At 43.3% G+C, this 18,449-nt stretch overlaps 1 protein-coding gene and 1 long non-coding RNA gene across 3 annotated transcripts in view; one reads left to right on the forward strand and one right to left on the reverse strand.

Moving 5' to 3' along the window:
• Positions 1–1,823: 1,823 nt before the first annotated feature.
• LOC125978246 (uncharacterized) lies at positions 1,824–6,486 on the reverse strand. The gene is made up of 2 exons (XR_007484968.2): positions 6,277–6,486; positions 1,824–2,692 (listed from the first exon to the last, which is right to left on the reverse strand). It is a non-coding gene; the product is annotated as an uncharacterized lncRNA (long non-coding RNA).
• A 1,688-nt stretch (positions 6,487–8,174) lies between these two features.
• The window catches only part of LOC125978245 (homeobox protein Meis1), a 53,946-nt gene continuing 43,671 nt past the window's right edge, over positions 8,175–18,449 (forward strand). The window contains exons 1-6 of one of the 2 annotated variants that reach the window (XM_049735418.2): positions 8,175–8,821; positions 9,736–9,956; positions 10,560–10,701; positions 10,822–10,872; positions 10,960–11,010; positions 12,874–13,020. In XM_049735418.2, coding sequence (XP_049591375.1) covers positions 8,810–8,821; positions 9,736–9,956; positions 10,560–10,701; positions 10,822–10,872; positions 10,960–11,010; positions 12,874–13,020 — 624 coding nt within the window. In that variant the 5' untranslated portion in view covers positions 8,175–8,809. The remainder of the gene's footprint in view (positions 8,822–9,735; positions 9,957–10,559; positions 10,702–10,821; positions 10,873–10,959; positions 11,011–12,873; positions 13,021–18,449) is intronic. The other variant, XM_049735417.2, reaches the window with a different exon arrangement.

Consider the following 18,449-nt stretch of genomic DNA (forward strand, 5'->3'; position numbering starts at 1 on the left):
TTTTTTTTTCTGCTCAAATGTTTGTGTTACTTGGAGATTTGTAAAAAAAAAAAGTGGGGAGGGATGAGAGGGGGCTTAAGGTAGAGGGCAGTAAGGAGAGTCCATCATGCTTTGATGAGTGAAGGATTTATCCCAGCCCACCCCCTCCCTTCCCCCAAAAGTAAAAGTTAGCAAGTGTATACATGCTTAAGAGGCGTGATATCCCCACTCTGCTGATCTCCTTAGCCTCTCCTTAGCCTCCCTAAGCAACACACACACACACACACACACACACACACACACTGGAAGCTCACCTCCAGCTCAGTGAGCCTGTTTCTGTATTTACTCATAACAAGGGCTTAGGTCAATAAGAATATTCTGTATGCTGATTTATGCTGTGACCACTCGAGGATCATGTTGCTCTTTTTTTTTTTTTTTATATATATATAAATCTCATTGCACTGTATTCCACGAATTGGACGCTGCAGTTAGACTCCGCAGTCTCCGCTTTGCTGCAGCGCTTTGTTTTCTTGCTGCCCTTTGTGACAACTGGACGTAAGAAATGTTTGTTTCTTGACCCCTTAGTCTCCACATTGCTGTAGCAGTCCAGTTTCTCGCTGCCCTTGGTCCTGTCTAGAATATAAAATTAAAAATGTGTAACATTGGAGAGGATGGGGGGGCGGGGGTTATCGGGGAGGCGTCAAAGTCTTGGGTGGCGGCGATGAGCAAAAAGGTCCTGAAGAAGAAGAGCAAGCGAAGGCCAGCCCAGTGCCATGGAAGGTTGCTGCTAATTCTTCCATATCTAAGCCTCTTTGCACAAACTCGCTTTGTCTTCCAAGTCACAGTCATTAGAGCCTAATCCTATCAAGCAGGGGCTAATCTGAGGCCACGGGGTTCAGCCCCCTCAGCGCCGCTGGCCGGCCCCTTACACGCACATGCATTTACACACACACATCGAAAGAAGCCACCAGACCACACTCCTACAACAGTTTGTCTTGCAAAAAAAATCATTGTATGAGTAACAACAAACAATGGTTCCAAGACCTAACGATGACGAGTCAGTCATGTTCATCCCAAAAGTCATTCAAACTTTTTTTTAGCTGCGCGAATCCGTTTGCGTGTACATCAATTCCCCTCACATTCCGCCACACACCCTTCCTTCTCCCCGGGCCATCATCACTCTGGTCTTTATTTCAGCGCGGACGACGGGCCCGAGATTAGTTATTGATCAGCCGACATATAAATTATGCTCAAGTGAAAGCCAACAACACAGAGACTATGGATCGGCTATCGACCCGCTCCGATTTATCATCCCATTTCCACAGCGCCACCAGCGCCCTGCCAGGGGGGAGGTATGAAGAAACGTCGGAATAATGAGAGGAAAGGGACGTTTACGACCAAGCCTGGGTATTCTGTTTCACCTTTCAGATGTCAGAAACTGCACACAAAAAAAACAGGATGCATTGAATGCGGCGTCTAGATTTAGAACCGCTACAAACAAAAGATTTACTTCCATCCATCCATTTTCTGGACCGCTTTGTCCCCATAGGGGGTCGTGGGCATGCTGGAGCCTATCCGGGCAGTAGGCGGGAGACACCCTGAACCGCTTGGCAGCCAATCGCAGGGCACACAGAGACGAACAATCATCCACACTCACAACTCGGGGCAATTTGAGTGCTCAATCGGCCTACCAAGCATGTTTTTGGGATGTGGGAGGAAACCAGAGTGCCCGGAGAAACCCCACGAGGAGAACATGCAAACTCCACACAGGGAGGGTTGAGGTGGAATCGAACCTGCACCCTCCAAACTGTGAGGTGGACGTGCGAACCAGTGCTCCACCGAGATTTACTTCCACGCAGGATTTTATTTGAGAAGAGATTATGGGCAGTTGCAGTCAAGCGGAGACTGTGGCTACCATATACTGCAGCTTCCGGAGGGAAGATGATATGCATTGTCATTTCTAGCTGTGTATCCTCAAATGTCACAATAACGCAGCCATTTTGTTTATCCAACAGGAGACTAAGGGCGGCAAGAAATGATGCAGAAGGAAGTGATCGGCTAAAAAGGTACGTGCAGATTGAGGCAGCTTCATTGATTGCCTCACTCATACGTATGGATTTCTCTACATGTATGCAAAAAAGTCCAAAATATTTTATTGATATGTCAAGTAGAGATGCTTTGAGTGAAGTTACTTTATACAAAAAAAATGTGGCTAATTTTGTTGAAAAATGCAACAATTGTTGACTTTAATGAGGTTTTTCTGTCAAAAAGATGTCGCAACAATGGGTCACAGCTGGGATGAAAAACACAATTGAAATCTTTCTCCAGGTGTTCTCATTGACAACTTGTGATTTTCTTTGGCTCAAACGTTTGGCATTTCAAGGCCGGAAAGAAAACGTTGTAATTAAAGCCACGCAGGTGTGCCACCATCACAAAGGACGTCAAGATGGATGCTGTCAAACGCTAAACGACGGTCGTCATAATTAACGGGAGGACGAATCAATCGCGGGATTCGTTGACAGCGGGCGCCGCTTTTGTGAGCCGCCTCGACTCAGATGTTCTGAGCTGCGTTCGCCGACTCAATCCCTTACGCTTGGCGAGATTCCTCATTCGGATCATGTCAGCGTGACATCGTGTCACCCACGACCTCTCGGTGAACTTCGGGAGAGATAACTTCGGGGAAGGTCGCCTTTGGACGCAACATTAGGTACACCTGCACACAAGATGCAGATTTGTTATTGTTAAGATCTGCGCATTATTTCGTCAGGAATTTAAAAAAAGTGACAATTATGGATCTGAAGTTTATGTAGCTAAAATAAACCAAAATATTCTGAACCATACACATCTTAAAATAAATTCCAGATAATGCCTGTTACGTCCTCCCCCAGCCTAGAAAACAAAATCATTTACACTCAGAATGTCATTCCACCTTTAGTCCCCTAGGGGCGCTCACACCTCAGTTTAAGAACGGGTGTTCTCTAGCAACCAGAAAACAACAACAAAGACTTAAGTCATAAAAAATGAAAGCAGTGACATAGTACAGCTGTAAAACGCTGATGAATACGCCGCTACAATTTTATATTTTCATATTAGCTAAACAGTGTTCCAAAAATAAGAATAATCTGGCATTTGCTTTAAAGACCCATCTGCTGCGCAGTCAAGCAGAGGGGCTTTAAATATGAAATTATTACTCGGCTTTGGAAAATTACTAATCTTTCCCCTCAACTAAAAATAGTCACTTGCTCAGCAATAAAAACTGAAGTTTTTGGGAGTCTTTTTGCTGTTTAAACTTTAATGTTGGGTGTATTATGAGTGGGAATGACTTGGCTGTCATCGCTAATGGTATCACGATACGGCCGTCGTGCGATAATTGGTGTGGTGGGAATACGTCATCTGTGAAATGAAAGAATGTAGAGTAACAATACGATATCATGATATTTTTCCAATTATATCAATCGTATCATTGATGTGTATCGAGAAAATCTACGTTCCTGCCTTACGATATCACGATAATTGCCAGTGATACCAATGACATCATGATAGAGCATGATTTTGGAATTTTTGTATTAGAAGAAAAAAATTCCGGGTGGATCATGACATTGCAAGAAGTCCAATTTGATTGCAATATCGTTATTTTTCCTCATCTTGTCTCCCAAAGATCTTCTATTGGTGAACTCAAATGGACTTCTTTTTTTAAGTCCTCCAGGCTTTTGCCACTCACACCCGTCGCCATGAAAAGATGAATCTTCACACCTCCCTCCGCTTCCTCCCCCTCTTCTTGACTCACCCTCTCTCCTCACGTCCTTCCTCACTTTCCTTTCTCACATCTCTCCATCGCTCCCTCCCTATGAGGTGCTGATCAATTCACAGCCTCCCTGCGAGGTGTGACCACCCCTCACCCGTGCACCTCGTCTTTCCTCACCCTCAACACTTTTTGGGGAGGGGGGGGGGCAAGAGATGATCTTCGTGTGAGTCCATTAGCACACCTGAAACAAAAGCTGCAGCATGGCAAATGTTCAACGGGGGTGGGAGGGAGATGGGTGAGGTCGATTCAGCAGTCTGCTATGACCCGATCGGTCTTTGCCACAATGTGAGAATGGATTTTATTGTGATACCCAAAAGGACTGGCGCAGCTCGGCTTCCAATGATACCACTGAGAACATACATTTGCATTACGATTGATTGAAAATATATTACGATTCACTCCATTTACGATGCGGTGTGATACAGGGATAATTTGTTCCGATTACGATTCATTCGAGTATATGTTCCAAAGTGTGATAATTCACTCCAAATAGATTACACTGCCTTATTTTAAATACGTGATAATACGTGATAGCATTGTTCAAGCCAATTAAGAATCGGTAAGATGCGGATAGTGTCACGATGCTGTTCAGAACTGCAAAAACAGCTTGCTCTTAATGTTGTCTCATCGCAAATAACACCTCACATATTTAACACCAAGGAAGGGGGAAAAAAAAGTTCACACCATGCCGACTACCTGTTTTAGTTAGTCTGTAATCTATAAATCAAAAGTGTGCGTGTGTAGCAAAGCAGATGTGAGTCCCTTAAAGGTATGTGCGTGCATGTGTGCGTAGGTGTGATGCACTGCTGTCTTTGCACTCCTTTATCATCAATGACGCCACACCTCGCGACGTGTTTGACGGCTTGCGTGTGCAATTCGCAATTGGAATTAGGAATTCAGAAAGCATAATAACTAAATGCCTCACAATTTTTTTTTTTCCTTTCTCGCCATGCCAGATTAGCAAGTTAACTTCATGGAGACGCCTGACATTCGAAATGAAAAGACAAACACACACAAGGTGCTCCGTTAAGACTTTTTTTTTATTTGTACTAAAGATCAGAGGACAAACAAAGTTTATTGACATGAGCCAGGCACGTCATTATGGACATCTGCACCCTGTAAAAATATCCAATACAGAAATGACGCCTTTATTGTTCACTATGCAATGACAAGGTTTTACTAGTCTAGTCCAATGTGATATTAAATTCTGTATATTATGTTTTATTTCCTCATGAGTCAGGTTAAGCCTCTTTGATTCCCTCAAAAGCCATCATCTAAATGTAAGTTATTATTATTATTATTGCTGGCCTTTAATTACTGTTGGTGACTAAATATTTAGGGACAGCGTTCAGTTTGACGCAGTTCAATTTTACACTCATGTTTTTAATGAATCACAACATTATACATATAAGGAGAAAAAAACCTCTGTAAATGATCCTTTTCCGCATCTACTTTTTCTTGATTTTATTTTTGATATACATCAGTGTCCTGTCTATCTTTTTAATGAATACAATTATCAAGACTGAGCTATGTTTGACTGTTCGGGAGTACCTAATTTTGTGGATGTGTAGGCCAGACGATATTTACAGTTTGTTTGCGTTGTGCCTGTCTTTCCCAATTTGTGCGCTAGGAGGCGCACACGATTAAGTCTTCGTGTGTATGAGAAGCGAAAGGAGACTCGCACTCAACCCTTCAGAAGGAAGCCAACCAGGCATTATTAAAATGCAACTTGTAATTATTTAAAACACAAAATTGAAATGGTGGGATCACTTTCATTAAACCAAACGTAATACTTCTATTATTATTTTTCACCTAAAAACTCACATTATGTAATATTAAATGGTTGATCAATGGAAGTCAATTAAAAACAAAACACTACGTTGAAAAAAAATGCGAAATTACACATTTACATTTAATTAACCGGCATTTTGACTTGATGTATCCTATTTTGGCTTGATTTAACTTAGTCTCTCAATATGAAACAAACCGAACATGAGATGGAAAAGTCAATATTTCGTTCATTTTATTTTACTTAATTTAATACTGAGCTAAATGCTGACAAGTTTTTGAGGGTCCGGCTGCATGTTTGCAGATCACAAAGCGTTTCTCCGTCAGGCGACCATGCAAACATCTTTGAAAGTCATTTACTTTGATTATTCTACAAATAAAACAACCTCCCCTAAAAAAAAAAAAAAAAATCACACCTTAGACGCAACACATTTGTGACTTTTTGTTTGTCAAACTGATTTGCTGTCATATCGAAGCCCCCCTAAACGAGGCTGGAGAAAGTGGAGCTTGGTGTTTATATGGACGCTAATTGAAGCCATCTAATGACTTTAAAATGCCTCTGGCGTTACTTAACTGAATGACCAGCTCCTCATAGGACCCCCATTTGTGCTAAAATTTCACTACAAACACACTCAAAGTACATCTCAACAAGTTAGTTATACTTAATATTCTTTAGAAAAATCCCAAATATTAATCATACTCACCAATTTCGAACTAAAGTGGATGTGCGTAAAAGTCCGTGCGTCCTGTTCGGCTCCGAGGAGCGGACTGAAGGAAGGTAAAGAAGGAGCCCTCGCACGCCTCTTCCCCGCGTCTCGTCGCCCCCAGCCCGGCCTTCTCACAGCCGTAGTCCCCGCTGAATGCGATGGACGACTTCCAGCCACCACAGAAACAGTCTGGAACTTACGCACCCGCCCCCCTACATTAATATTAGCATAATTATCAAGATCAATAAATACATATATCGTCTTGCGGTGACGTCATGCAGTGCACTATTTAAAAGTCCATATCGTTTGCTATGCAGGAATGACATTTATTGAACTTTGCACCTCATACTCATATTATACAATATAAATGACGCATGATACTGGCAAATATGACGTCACTAACTAGTCATCACAGGTATTGCAATTTGCACACTTCATTACCTGAACATTTCCTAATTTATATAGAGTATATTAATGCATTTGATGGCAATTGTGATCACTAGTCAAAGTCCTATCTTGATACCGAAATCACTTATTGCATTTTACCACTTTATATTAATTATATACTAGAAAATGTGCTGACGCCACTAGTGGAATTTACATGCAGAAATCACATGTATTTGACTAAATACATATACTGTACCAAAAAATATGACGTCACTGTAGCCTTATCACAAAATTTCACCTGCATAAATACAAAGGAAATATTGGCGTTATTGGTATTGGTATTTATTTTATTTTGCGTGATTTCTAATTTATATTGAATACCATCATAAATAGAACTATTTATATAAAAACCACGTATTCCACGGCTTAAAACACGAGGAATTGTGATGACGTCACTTTTAAGTCCTCGATTTTGCATCATAACATGGACTTGTGTGCTGTCGTGTTTCCACATGAGAATAACTTAATTATTGCTGCAAGAAAATGTGCAGTGCAACTTAGTGATCGAGTATTCTAGAATCATTTAAAGACACGAGACAAAGAAGTAAGTATTTGTGTAAATGTACTGAGTTTAATTAAATGACATTATGCATGCCATTTAATTGAAGGAGTTGCGTTTAAAGCATGAATTTGCCTGGCACCGTTTTTTTTAATGATGCATTTATTGTTATTAACCTTTTCCCCAATAAAACTGACCATAAAGAAGCGCCACATGTTGTAAATAAACTGAAAGTGTGGCCTGACAATAATGATGATCATGTGCTTGCTTTTGCACCTTTTCGCCAATGTGGCCTCGGACCAATCAATCAATTATTCCGGGATCGATCGATGGAGATGGCCAATCAGAACACCTCCCTCCAACAGCCCCCTTCAGGAGCCCACTGCCATTGGCCAGAGCGCCGGCCGACTGGACTGACCCATTCGGCTCACTGGCAGGGGTAGAGATGATGGAGACACTTGGCAAACTACTTCTCACTTGTGATTTAACATCAAATTAAGCCAACTCGGCCATCTATCCACACTCCATGTACTCATTCGTTATTTTTACACGCCGCGAAACCTGACACGGAAACGCGAAAGAAAACTTAGAATAAAAGTGAATGCGAGCCACCGAAACAGACTGGACAAGACCAGTTAGGTGGCAAGAATGCCACTTTTGCATCGGTTATAAAACAAATAATTGACAACAATAGAGCAATATTTTGTGTTATTTGGCAGCGTTGACTTTCAGTAATTAATTCGGCGTATTTTGCGATAACATATAAGGCGAGGTTCTGGTGGTTTGGAACCTAAACGAGCTCACTGCGGAGCACTAAAATGGCGAGTTTTTTCAATGGACTCTGGTTTTTCGCGCACCCCCTCCATTCTTCAAGTACGCGTGCCCCACTTGCAGCGGTCAGTCTGTTTATGGCCAGCACTACTTCCGGGTTCGAGCACACTCGTTCTCTTATCTCCATATATACACACCACACGGCTCCTTTAAGAACAGCCCCGAGCCAGAATGATGAGCCCTCCTCCTCTTCCCCCACCTCCTCCTCCTCCTTCTCCTCTTGAGCTCTTCCACACGTCTTTGCATAAGTAATTCAAGCCGCGGGAGAGCGGGCAGCCAGCAGCCGCCGAACCCAGGGAGATACGCTTCATTCCCGGCTGCGAGTAGGAGCGCCGAGCCGGTGTTCATTCCAGCGGACCAAAGCAAGGGGAGGAATCCGCGCAAGCAACGCCGGACACCCGGGGGAGCCGACAAACGAGCCATGAGAACCACCGGGTGTCTTCCAAGGCTTTGAATTTATTTTTTTATTTTCGGGGGTGGGGGGGACTCGGAGCGAGAAGGAGAGCCGAGGATCGACTCTCCTCGGCCGGGTTCAACTTGGCAGGCACCGTGGTGACTGGCTGGAGGGGGAAAAAGCCCCAAAACAACAACCCCAAAGGATTTTCTCTCCAGTTTTTTTTATGTTTTCTCTTTGTAAATGTAACCCCCCTCCTCGCAATTTTTGTTTGGATTTGCTAATTTGCCGTGCAAGGCTGGCTTCCGAGCGGATTTAAGTGGGATTCGAATCACGAACTGCGGGCAGTGAAGAGGCTTATGGCTCAAAGGGTACGTACGACCAAAGCAAGCAACCAAACACGCGTGGACTTGAGAAAAAAGTTACTTTTGGTGTCTTTTTTTTTTTTTTGGGCACCCACATTACGCACGGACAAGCTGGTTTTGTATTGCACCGACCCTTCCACTCGCACACATCTACACACACTTCTTTCGTGGACGTGTTTTTGCAGATGACTTGTGACAGCACTGCGTGGATTTTCTAGGTGACAAATCTCAAACATTTGTCTCGTGACTTGAGATATCCACCCCCCCAAACACAAACACGCATTTTCTCCCTGTTAATAAAATTCCCTCAAATATATGATTAAAAAGTCATACCGACGACAAATATGATTTGATTTGCACATTGTGCGCAAAAATCTGTCACGCTGACTTGCTTTTTACATGTCATCGCCCGGAGACTTGCTGCCGTTGTTTATAAATAACTTCTCAATCCACATCGGAAGACTTTTAGTTTGAAGACTTCACAGCAAAACAGCACGTTGTTTTATGCAAAGATCGTTTTGCATAAAAAATAATCAGTGGCAAGGTGTTTACTTATTGCACAATTTTAAGATTTGAAGCCTTAGGGAAAACGATATGTTTATTTAATTGTAATAATTCAACGAGTCCCTTTTTACGTTGCTGCAAACTACGTATAAGAAAGTTGAAATTTAGGATTAATCCACTGCATTTTTTTTTTAATCACTCCTAAACGCAACAGTCATTTTGTTTAAATTCTATCACTTGACGTGTCAGCCGCTTCGGCTTTCTGCTTTTCTTGCTTTAAAAGGCTTAAAAAGTTGTCTTAATTCGTCTAAAATTGAGGTTAAACACTGAATAATAATTGCATTTTTTTTTGTGAGTATAATAGTGCGGCTCTCGCGGGTGTAACCAGTGCACGTATGTGTGTCGTTCCGGTGCAGTACGAAGACTTGCCCCACTACGGGATGGACGGGGTGGGAATCCCGACCACCATGTACGGAGACCCGCACGGCGCGCGCTCCATGCAGGCCGTGCACCTCAACCACGGGCCCCAGCTGCACTCGCACCAGTACCCCCACACGGCGCACACCAACACCATGCCCCCCAGCATGGGCTCGTCGGTCAACGACGCGCTCAAGAGGGACAAGGACGCCATATACGGGTACGATGTGGGGAGGGGGCGGCTTCCGATCGTTTCAGCGAGGTGCTCGGCTCGCTTTCCCCGGGGACAGCGAGTGCTTGCCAGGCTCGACTCGCTGAGACCAAGGTCGATCTCCGTGCATATTTTTGCAAACTCGACTGACTCTACGTGATTATTTTTTTTTTCTTAATATACACTTTTACGTGTTGTAATAAAAGTTAATTGCATTCTTAACTGTGGGAGTTAGCTAATAATTTTAGCCTTTTAAGCAAGTGGAAATAATGACAATCTATTAGTAATTTAATTAATCGTAGCTCATTAAAAATGAAATATGCGTCACGTTCAGACTGGTGCTGCATATTCATTCAGATTTTATGGCTTTTTACAATTTGCATAAAATGTATTTTTGTTACATGAAGTTACAGACTATACGTGCCCACAACGTGCAGAATTGTCTTGCACTTTGCAGATGCATGCATCCCTGCAAAACTAAAACAATATATTTATTAAAAAAAAAAAAGAAGAAGCAGCATGGCCAAATGCAGCCTGCAGTCGTCTTGACCCAGCGTTGACATTTGCCACCGTCTGCTTATACTCTGTAAATGTGTGTGTGTTGCCATGTAGGCACCCCCTCTTCCCGCTGCTTGCACTGATTTTCGAGAAATGTGAATTAGCGACGTGCACCCCCAGAGAGCCCGGTGTGGCGGGAGGGGACGTGTGCTCGTCCGAGTCCTTCAACGAGGACATCGCCGTGTTTGCCAAACAGGTCAGCGAGCAGCCAAAAAGCACTTAAAAAAAAAATCAACTTTGACAAAAATTAATGGAGGGACTGAATGGTAATGTTGACTGCTTTGACATGATTATCACATGGTTCCTTGGTTTTTAGATTCGTGCAGAAAAACCTTTATTTTCATCAAATCCAGAATTGGATAATTTGGTAAGTCACTGAAACATTTCTGAGATGTGCATGTCATGAATGAAAAAAAAAAAAGCTTGATTTGTGTCATTTTTCCCTTTTGTGCAGATGATTCAAGCCATTCAGGTGTTACGGTTTCATCTGCTGGAGCTGGAAAAGGTAAGAAAAGAAAATGGATAACATCTCTTGTTCCTAATTTGCATAAATATATATTTGCTCGTCGCTTATAATTAGCGTTCAAATCAATCACGCCACGTTTTGTTTTTCAACTTTATCCTCCCCGCGCATGTTAATCAGCGTTGCCAGACCAGTTCTGACCCATTTCTGTTCGTGCTTTGCCTTAGTCGTTATTGTGAGGAGAACATGGAAGGGGGGGGGGGGATCCGAAAGTGCACGAAATGCGAGCGTCACGCAGGGGTGGCTGCTGGTGGGATTTTTAACACGCGTGTTGAGTGCGTCGTGGCCCGTGTGAGCCCTCGTGTCACTGCCAATTTTCAGGGATATCTCCATCCTGGAGGGAGGGGGGGGGCAGGGGGGGAGGTAGAAGTATAGTCATCTTGAAACCGACCGCCCTGGCCGCCTCATTAGGTCCACCTGCATGCATCAAAGACCCCAGAAACTGAACATTCTTGCACATTAGACCCACTTTTGGATTTTTCTTGTGTGTGTGCTTAATTATTTGACCAGTGATTGGTGTCACTTCTAAGAATTAAAAAGTGTTGGTTGATTGTAATCTTTGTCTGTTGTGTTAGAAAGTTTGTTTGCGGAATTGCTTGTGGCTTGTTTTATGGTGTGTGTGTGTGTGTGTGTGGTTTGGAGGGCTGTTCCTAATAATTTGGCTGGCACACTTTGGGAAGTTTTTTGCGCCACGGATTTTGACCGGTGATTTGGTTTGATTGTTCTGAAATTTGAAAGCATTTGTGCCGGGAGATAATCCATTCTCCATTTTGTGTGTGGTATGCATTTTTATGAAGTGATTTTTACGCAGCTCCGTTGTTTTGTAATGTGTGGTGGTGCAGGGCTGTTCCTAATATTTTGGCTTAGAGGAGGAAGGTAAAATGTGGATGTTTTTAATATGGGTCAAGCGTGGTCATTATTTTGACCGATTATTGTGTAAGATGAGTTTTTATTGTGGATTGTTTTATTGTTTGAGAGCTGTTCCTAATAATTTGGTTGAGACTCTTTGAAAACTTTTATTTATTTTTTTTTTTAAATAACTCAAGACATGCCACATAGGGATACTTAATATTTTGGATTTTGACCAGTGATTGTTACTGTTTTTTCGTTTTTTGGGGGGGGATAAAATCTCTGTTTTTGTGTTGTAATATTTTTTCAGGCGCCATTTCCCTCATTTTGCCTTATGGTGCAGAAGGGCTGCTTCTAATGTTTTTGTTTGATTTCTTGATTTTTATTAGATAGAGTGCAGGTGTACCTAATATTTCGACCTGTGATTGGTACTATTTTATTTCTTTAAAGTTTGCTTGAATATATTCCGGTCTCCTTCTGACTTACATTATTTTTTTTTCCAAGTCATTTCATCTTTTTTCAGATATGCAATAATATAATGTACCTAATCGTTTGAGCAGTGGTTGCAATTATTTTTATGCATTAATAAAAACTTGTTTCAACATAATCTACATTAATTTTGTGTTAGATTACTCTTTACGAGTGATTTATTGCAGATGGCGTGCGGCAGGGCTGTTCCTAATATTTTAATATATTTTATTAGTTATACACTTTTTTTTTCCTTCTAAGAATTTCCTGCAGCTTGTTTAAAGTTCCTCTTATTTTGCTTACTTACACAGACGAATAAGTGAGTTTTTTTTTTGCAATTTTACCTCATGAAGTACTAATGTAGGCATACTGAATATTTAGATTGGCCCTATTTTTCCCGAATATTTAAAAAAATGTTCCTCGAATATTAACTGCTCTCCTTTTTGGGTCAGATTGAATTTTGCAAGTGTTTTTTCTTCTTCTTTCCACGTAAGAGTGCATCTGATTGCTGTTTGGCTGTTCGTGCAGGTGCACGAGCTGTGCGACAACTTCTGCCACCGCTACATCAGCTGCTTGAAGGGCAAGATGCCCATTGACCTGGTCATAGACGACCGCGAGGGGGGCTCCAAGTCAGACAGCGAGGAGATCACCCGTTCCTCCGTGGCTCTCGACCAGGTACACACACTCGCACGCACCCCCCCTCCATTTCCTCCAATCATCCCCTCCATCGGAATGAGACATTTTCTGCATAAATGCTCTCATTGGCTCATTAAGACTTGACCCGCTTTCCTGTCCATTTGAATTTACGGGGCCCTTTCCCAGCCTCCACCCCTCCTCGCTGGAGCCCAGCAGAGCGCATCGGCGGCGGGGTGCAAGGCCGAGGTGCTCCCCGGTGTCGCTTCTGCTCGGTCCCTCCACTTTTTTTCCTTCCTCCTCCTCCTCCTCCTCCTCGACCGTGTGCACGCTTCATTAAGTGTCTTGTCAGTGTTTCTCCTCAGACATGAGTGCACATTGCTTATCGAGAGACCAAAACCACTTCCCCCACACTCCCACCACATCACAGCCCCTTTTATTTGCCTTTCGCAGTAATAAGTGGCAGATAAAGGTGAAATAAGCAGAGGTGGGAAAATGAGTGCCCAATTGCTTGATGTACTGTCGTGTTTGTGTGTTGGGCGTGTGCTCTTAAGGGGTGTGGCCTAGTGCTAGTTTTGATGTGAGCGTCTGGGCATGAGTAGTGGCCTACAGCAGCTCCTTGTGAGTGTTTTCATTGTTTGTTTGTTTGTTTGTACAACTGTCTGGTTCAGTTATTGGCGGCCATTGTGTTGCTACTCCAGGGACCGCTGTGTGTGTGTGATCATACTGATCCATACACCGGCTTTTGAAATATCGCAAGATCCCAGTAAAATTCAGCATTTGTGCACAACGTAAAGACGGTTGCAAGTCAATGAGATTAAAGGCGACATAAAAAAGTCACCAAGCTAAATAATTTAAATCCGCGCGGCGTCCATATGGGTGAGTGGCTGGGAGAGGCTGGATGGCAGGGCTGAGAGTGAAGACTTAGAGAAGGGAGGGAGGAATAGACCGAGGGGTATTCTTAGTGTGTGTGTATTATTAGGGAAATGAAGATCAACCGGCAAAGATAACACAGCGCCTTTTTAATCCAGAACGAGAATGAAATAACACACTAAGTGTCTCTTTGAGGGGTTCCTTGTATCCTCTCGAGGATTTCTTTTTTCAAAAGTGGCCTTTTGTTTCTATAGATGGAGCAGATCAGCCAAGACAAATCTGTTTGTTGTGGCTCGGGTCAGATTGACCCATTATTATTATTATTTTTGACAGTGCACCTTGTAATGAGTTCATTTGACCTTTTTCCGACAATGTTTACAGCCCAGTCCTTTCTGATCATCAAACAGTCCCTGGGTCGGATTGACCCAGGGATGTTATTACTGTTCCAGAGAAATAGATTAACAGCAGAGTGAAAGACTCCTCACGTTTGAATGATGAGGAGGTGACCAACCCTCCTGTTCCGTTTGTTCCTTTAGTGTGCCAAAAATTTGATAAACCTTTGTGGCAATATAATAGTTTATATGAGTGTAACTTCAACAACCAGTTGTATGGATTATGAAATTAGCCAGGGTCAATTTGACCCACAATTTAAGAGCATTAACGCACTTCAAGTTGATTCTGCTTCGGACTATTGATGGAATAACAAACAAGAATACAATATAAAAACTTTTTGACATCATGCACATGCCTACTTACAAAGTTCTATTTATTTTTATTTTATTCTTTTACATTTTGTGGTCTATTTTTGCGTGACGTCTTATCCGCACTGGTGACATCCTTAACGAATTGGCCCTGTGTGGGTGCACGCATTATCTTGCCCCCCCCCCTCCCCTTCCACATATGTATTTTTAATATATGCCCCCGGGCATAAAGTTGAAGAGCAAGAGCAAATTTGCACAAAAGCAGCAATGTTAACAAGAAGGCACATTTATTCATAAAGCAATTTATTCCGGTGCGAGGCGAGTGTAGCAGAGAAAAGAAAATGTCAGGGAGAGAGAAAAAAGACTTTGAATTTATTCAACTTGATTTTTTTTTTTTTTTTTTTTTACAAGGCTTGACAGTGTTTGGGAATTATGCGACCGCCTTGCATGTGTCACGCCGCTAATATTCGGAATATTTAAGCCGTGTTGTTCTTAGCCTGCCTGAGCAGGCCGGCGTGCAGAGGTGAAAAAGTCAGGAGGCTGGTGAATGCGACCAAGCCAGTTTGCTGCGTGTGTGTGTGTATGTGTGTGTGTGTGTGTGTGTGTGTGTGTGTGTTGGGACTGGCCTGATAAATGCAGCACCCCCTCAGGTCCTGTGTTGAGTGGAGCGACTGGTTAGCACCGGTTGGACTGAGTTAACCGTTTCCCCGCTGCTGTTCTTTCTGCGAGAGATTGCCGACCACTTAAATATTCTCGCTAATTCGCAGCAGGGACTTGAAAATGCTTGAATCGGAATGCTCCGGCATTTAAAAGTAAATGTGTGTGATTTTCAAAGTACTTGGCAGTTTATAAACTCTGATTCTTATTCTTAAATGATCATCAACCTGCTTTTTCCAAAATGTCAAAATACGTTCAGATAATCACTTTGCAGGTTGAAAAGTCACCTTAAAAGTGTGTGAACCCTGACCTAAAAGCACATCACTCACATTTGGATGCCACCAGTGACCTTAATTGGACATCCAGGGGTGAAGGGGAGGGAGGGGGGGGTTGGCGGAAGGGGCTAACGAAGTGTGAGAGAGGCTAATGACGCTAAGAACTCTCTGGGTGTCTGGAGAGCCTCTCCACTTCATCAAGTGGGACTGAAAATAATTGGAACTTCCCTTTCAAAATATTCCCGCGTCTGACAAAGTCGATACGCCCCAATTCATTCAGGAGGTGTTTTGATTCCGCCCATATATTTTTGTTGAATTTAATCCCACCTAGCCCTACTTTGAGGATGTGGTTTGAGTCCCAGGTTAGCTGTTAGCTTAGCGCAAGGACTCCCAAATGCTTTTATTGGTGTTCATTTCAAGACCTTATCAAATATAGACCCTTGGCATGTCAAGCGCCACAAAATGAGTTTAAGTTATTTAGTTTAGTCTTAAATTTAAACATTGGGGTGAGGGTGGGGTCACGGGGATGCCGCAGAGAAAGGCTAACGGGCTATCTTTTGGTAACAAGCGACTACGCAGTTATGCAACCCGTCTTTCAGGTCAGCAGTGTTGGTTTAGGTAACGCCGCTGGTCAATGGGTGACACTCCCTCCCCCCCTCTGAGTCAGGCGGGGAGGGGAGGTGCGTCACCCACCATTTTCCTAATCGGGTCGCCACGCTATTGCTAATCTATTAGCTGGAATCACATGCGGGCTTCTTTTTGTGCGTCTCAAACGGCTCCTCTCAAAGCAAACTTCTGAGTCGCGCTCAAAGAGGGTATAGAGGGGGGGGCGGTGGTGGGGGTTGTCGGTAATGGCGGCTTTTGTGGCGGCATAAAGGGGTGGTTTGACCCCCCCCCCCCTATCCTCGCCCTCCCCCTGTCTTTCGGGGCGGTGGATTCAACAAGTGGCACAAAAGAGGGGCAACCACGTGACTTGTGTCCGTCTTAGCCTGCCGGAATAGCAAGTAGGTTCATTCAAAGGAGGGGGTTCTCATCGGCAATACCCCCCCCCCACCCCCTCCTAAAATATGCAAAAGTCCATTTTGTACCCCCAAAGTTATGACGGCTGACGTGCGGCCATGTTTGAATTCCGAGCAAACAATAACGTGGCTTATGTGTACTTAGCTAATGGAAAGAATCCCCCCCCACCCTCAACCTAACCCCCTGCCGGCCTCCCACAATGGCCGCCGTGGCCGTCGTGCTAAGCTAATGGAGGAATGACTAGCACAAATTTTTCCACTCCAATTATACCGTACACAGTATTTAATACAATTTCCCCTTTTCTAATGGAAATGGAATGAAGCTCACCTTGTTTTCATACAGCCGCAAAGCATTCTGGGGGATGGAGTTGCATGTGTCATTTGCTTTTGTAAGAGTTAATGTGTGTGCGGTAGTAGTGTGCATGTGTATGATGCGGAGGGGGATTATTTATATTTACGCCAGCGCCTCTTTAAGTATGCACATATTATTCCTGCACCCTGGTCGCCTGTAAAAAAGCGGAACAGCTCAAAAAAAGATTTCAGCACCTCGGCCTTAGCCGTTATTATTAATATTATTATTACTGCAAATCAATCAGCGAGGTGACATTTCTTCTTGCATGAGCGCTTGCTTGCTTGTATGCATGAAGAACCCCCCCCCCAACACACACACACACACACACACACTCGCACGCACACCGGGAATGAGAGCGCACTGGATCGGAATGCCGAATCACAATTTGCAGCGAGGGGAATCTTTTCATGGCGAATTAGGGAAGAAAAACGATGATAAAAAGTATGTGGGGGGGGGGGGGGGGTGCTTAACTCAGGGTGGGGAGTTGCCTGCGTGCCTCTATGCGCTTCCCTGGGCGGCAGATTTAAGAAGTTTAGCAAAAAGCGAGGCAGAACAGAAGCAGGGAAATTGAATTTACTTGACAATTAAGCGTTGGAATACAACCTAGTGCACACGCAGCAGAGTGAGCGAGCGAGAGGGAGGGATGGAGGGATTTGGGGAATATGCAGAGGGAGGAGGAATGGCGGCTCATTAGGAGAACACAGAATAAATCAAGTGTGTCGCTTTGTGTGCAGTCGGCCTGTCGCAATTTTTTCTTCTCAGCGGATCTTAGGGCTGCTCAAACTTTCAAATGCTTCACCTTTTGCTGCGCTAAACGGGAAAAGAAATCCAGTGTGTTGGCTTGGAGTTAAAGTTAAAGGCTTTTTTTTCCCATTGTTATAATTTTTTTTACATTTTAACTTTTTTTTCTTAATTATTATTTCAGTTTTTTATTCATAAATAAACTAGACTTGAATATTTATATATTTATTTTATGTGGCCCGTGACCACACTGAGTGGCTCCTTTATTAATTAACAAAAAGGGTATTATATATTATTATTATACAATATGAAAATTATAGAAGAAATACACAAATGTGAATCTGCGTATATGCAGAGTGCGACTGTAGGTTAAAGTTGTAATTTCACCAATCGCCACTAGATGGCAGACATGTCTTAGTTGCACTGAAACTGTCTTATGTCTTTAAATTGTGTGGTTTTTTTATGCAAGATAGCACTTTGTTTGTTTTATTATTTCAATCTTCATCTCTGTAGCCCGTGTATGTACGTGTGTGTATGCGCACTTTGCGGTCAAGGTGTGTGTGCTTTTGTTAAATAACGAAGAGTGTGTATATACGTGCATGTGTACTAAACTAGAAGAAAGGAAAAAAAAAAGTCTGTTGTGATGTATTTGCCAATGGGTATGTGAGCGTCTGCTGTGTGCGTATTGGCATGCGTGTGTGTGATCTCAGCATTAATTGCGCGTCAGATCAGCGCTCGCATCTAAGGGCGGCTTGTGTGAGCATAAATAAACTCCGCCTCTTCCACCCCCCCGTCCCCGCGGAGATGCCATCCGGCCCCCTCCCCTCCTTCCCATGGGGCCTAGGCGGCCACC

Source organism: Syngnathus scovelli, chromosome 12 (genome assembly GCF_024217435.2).
Source record: "Syngnathus scovelli strain Florida chromosome 12, RoL_Ssco_1.2, whole genome shotgun sequence".
In the NCBI taxonomy this organism is placed as follows: domain Eukaryota; kingdom Metazoa; phylum Chordata; class Actinopteri; order Syngnathiformes; family Syngnathidae; genus Syngnathus; species Syngnathus scovelli.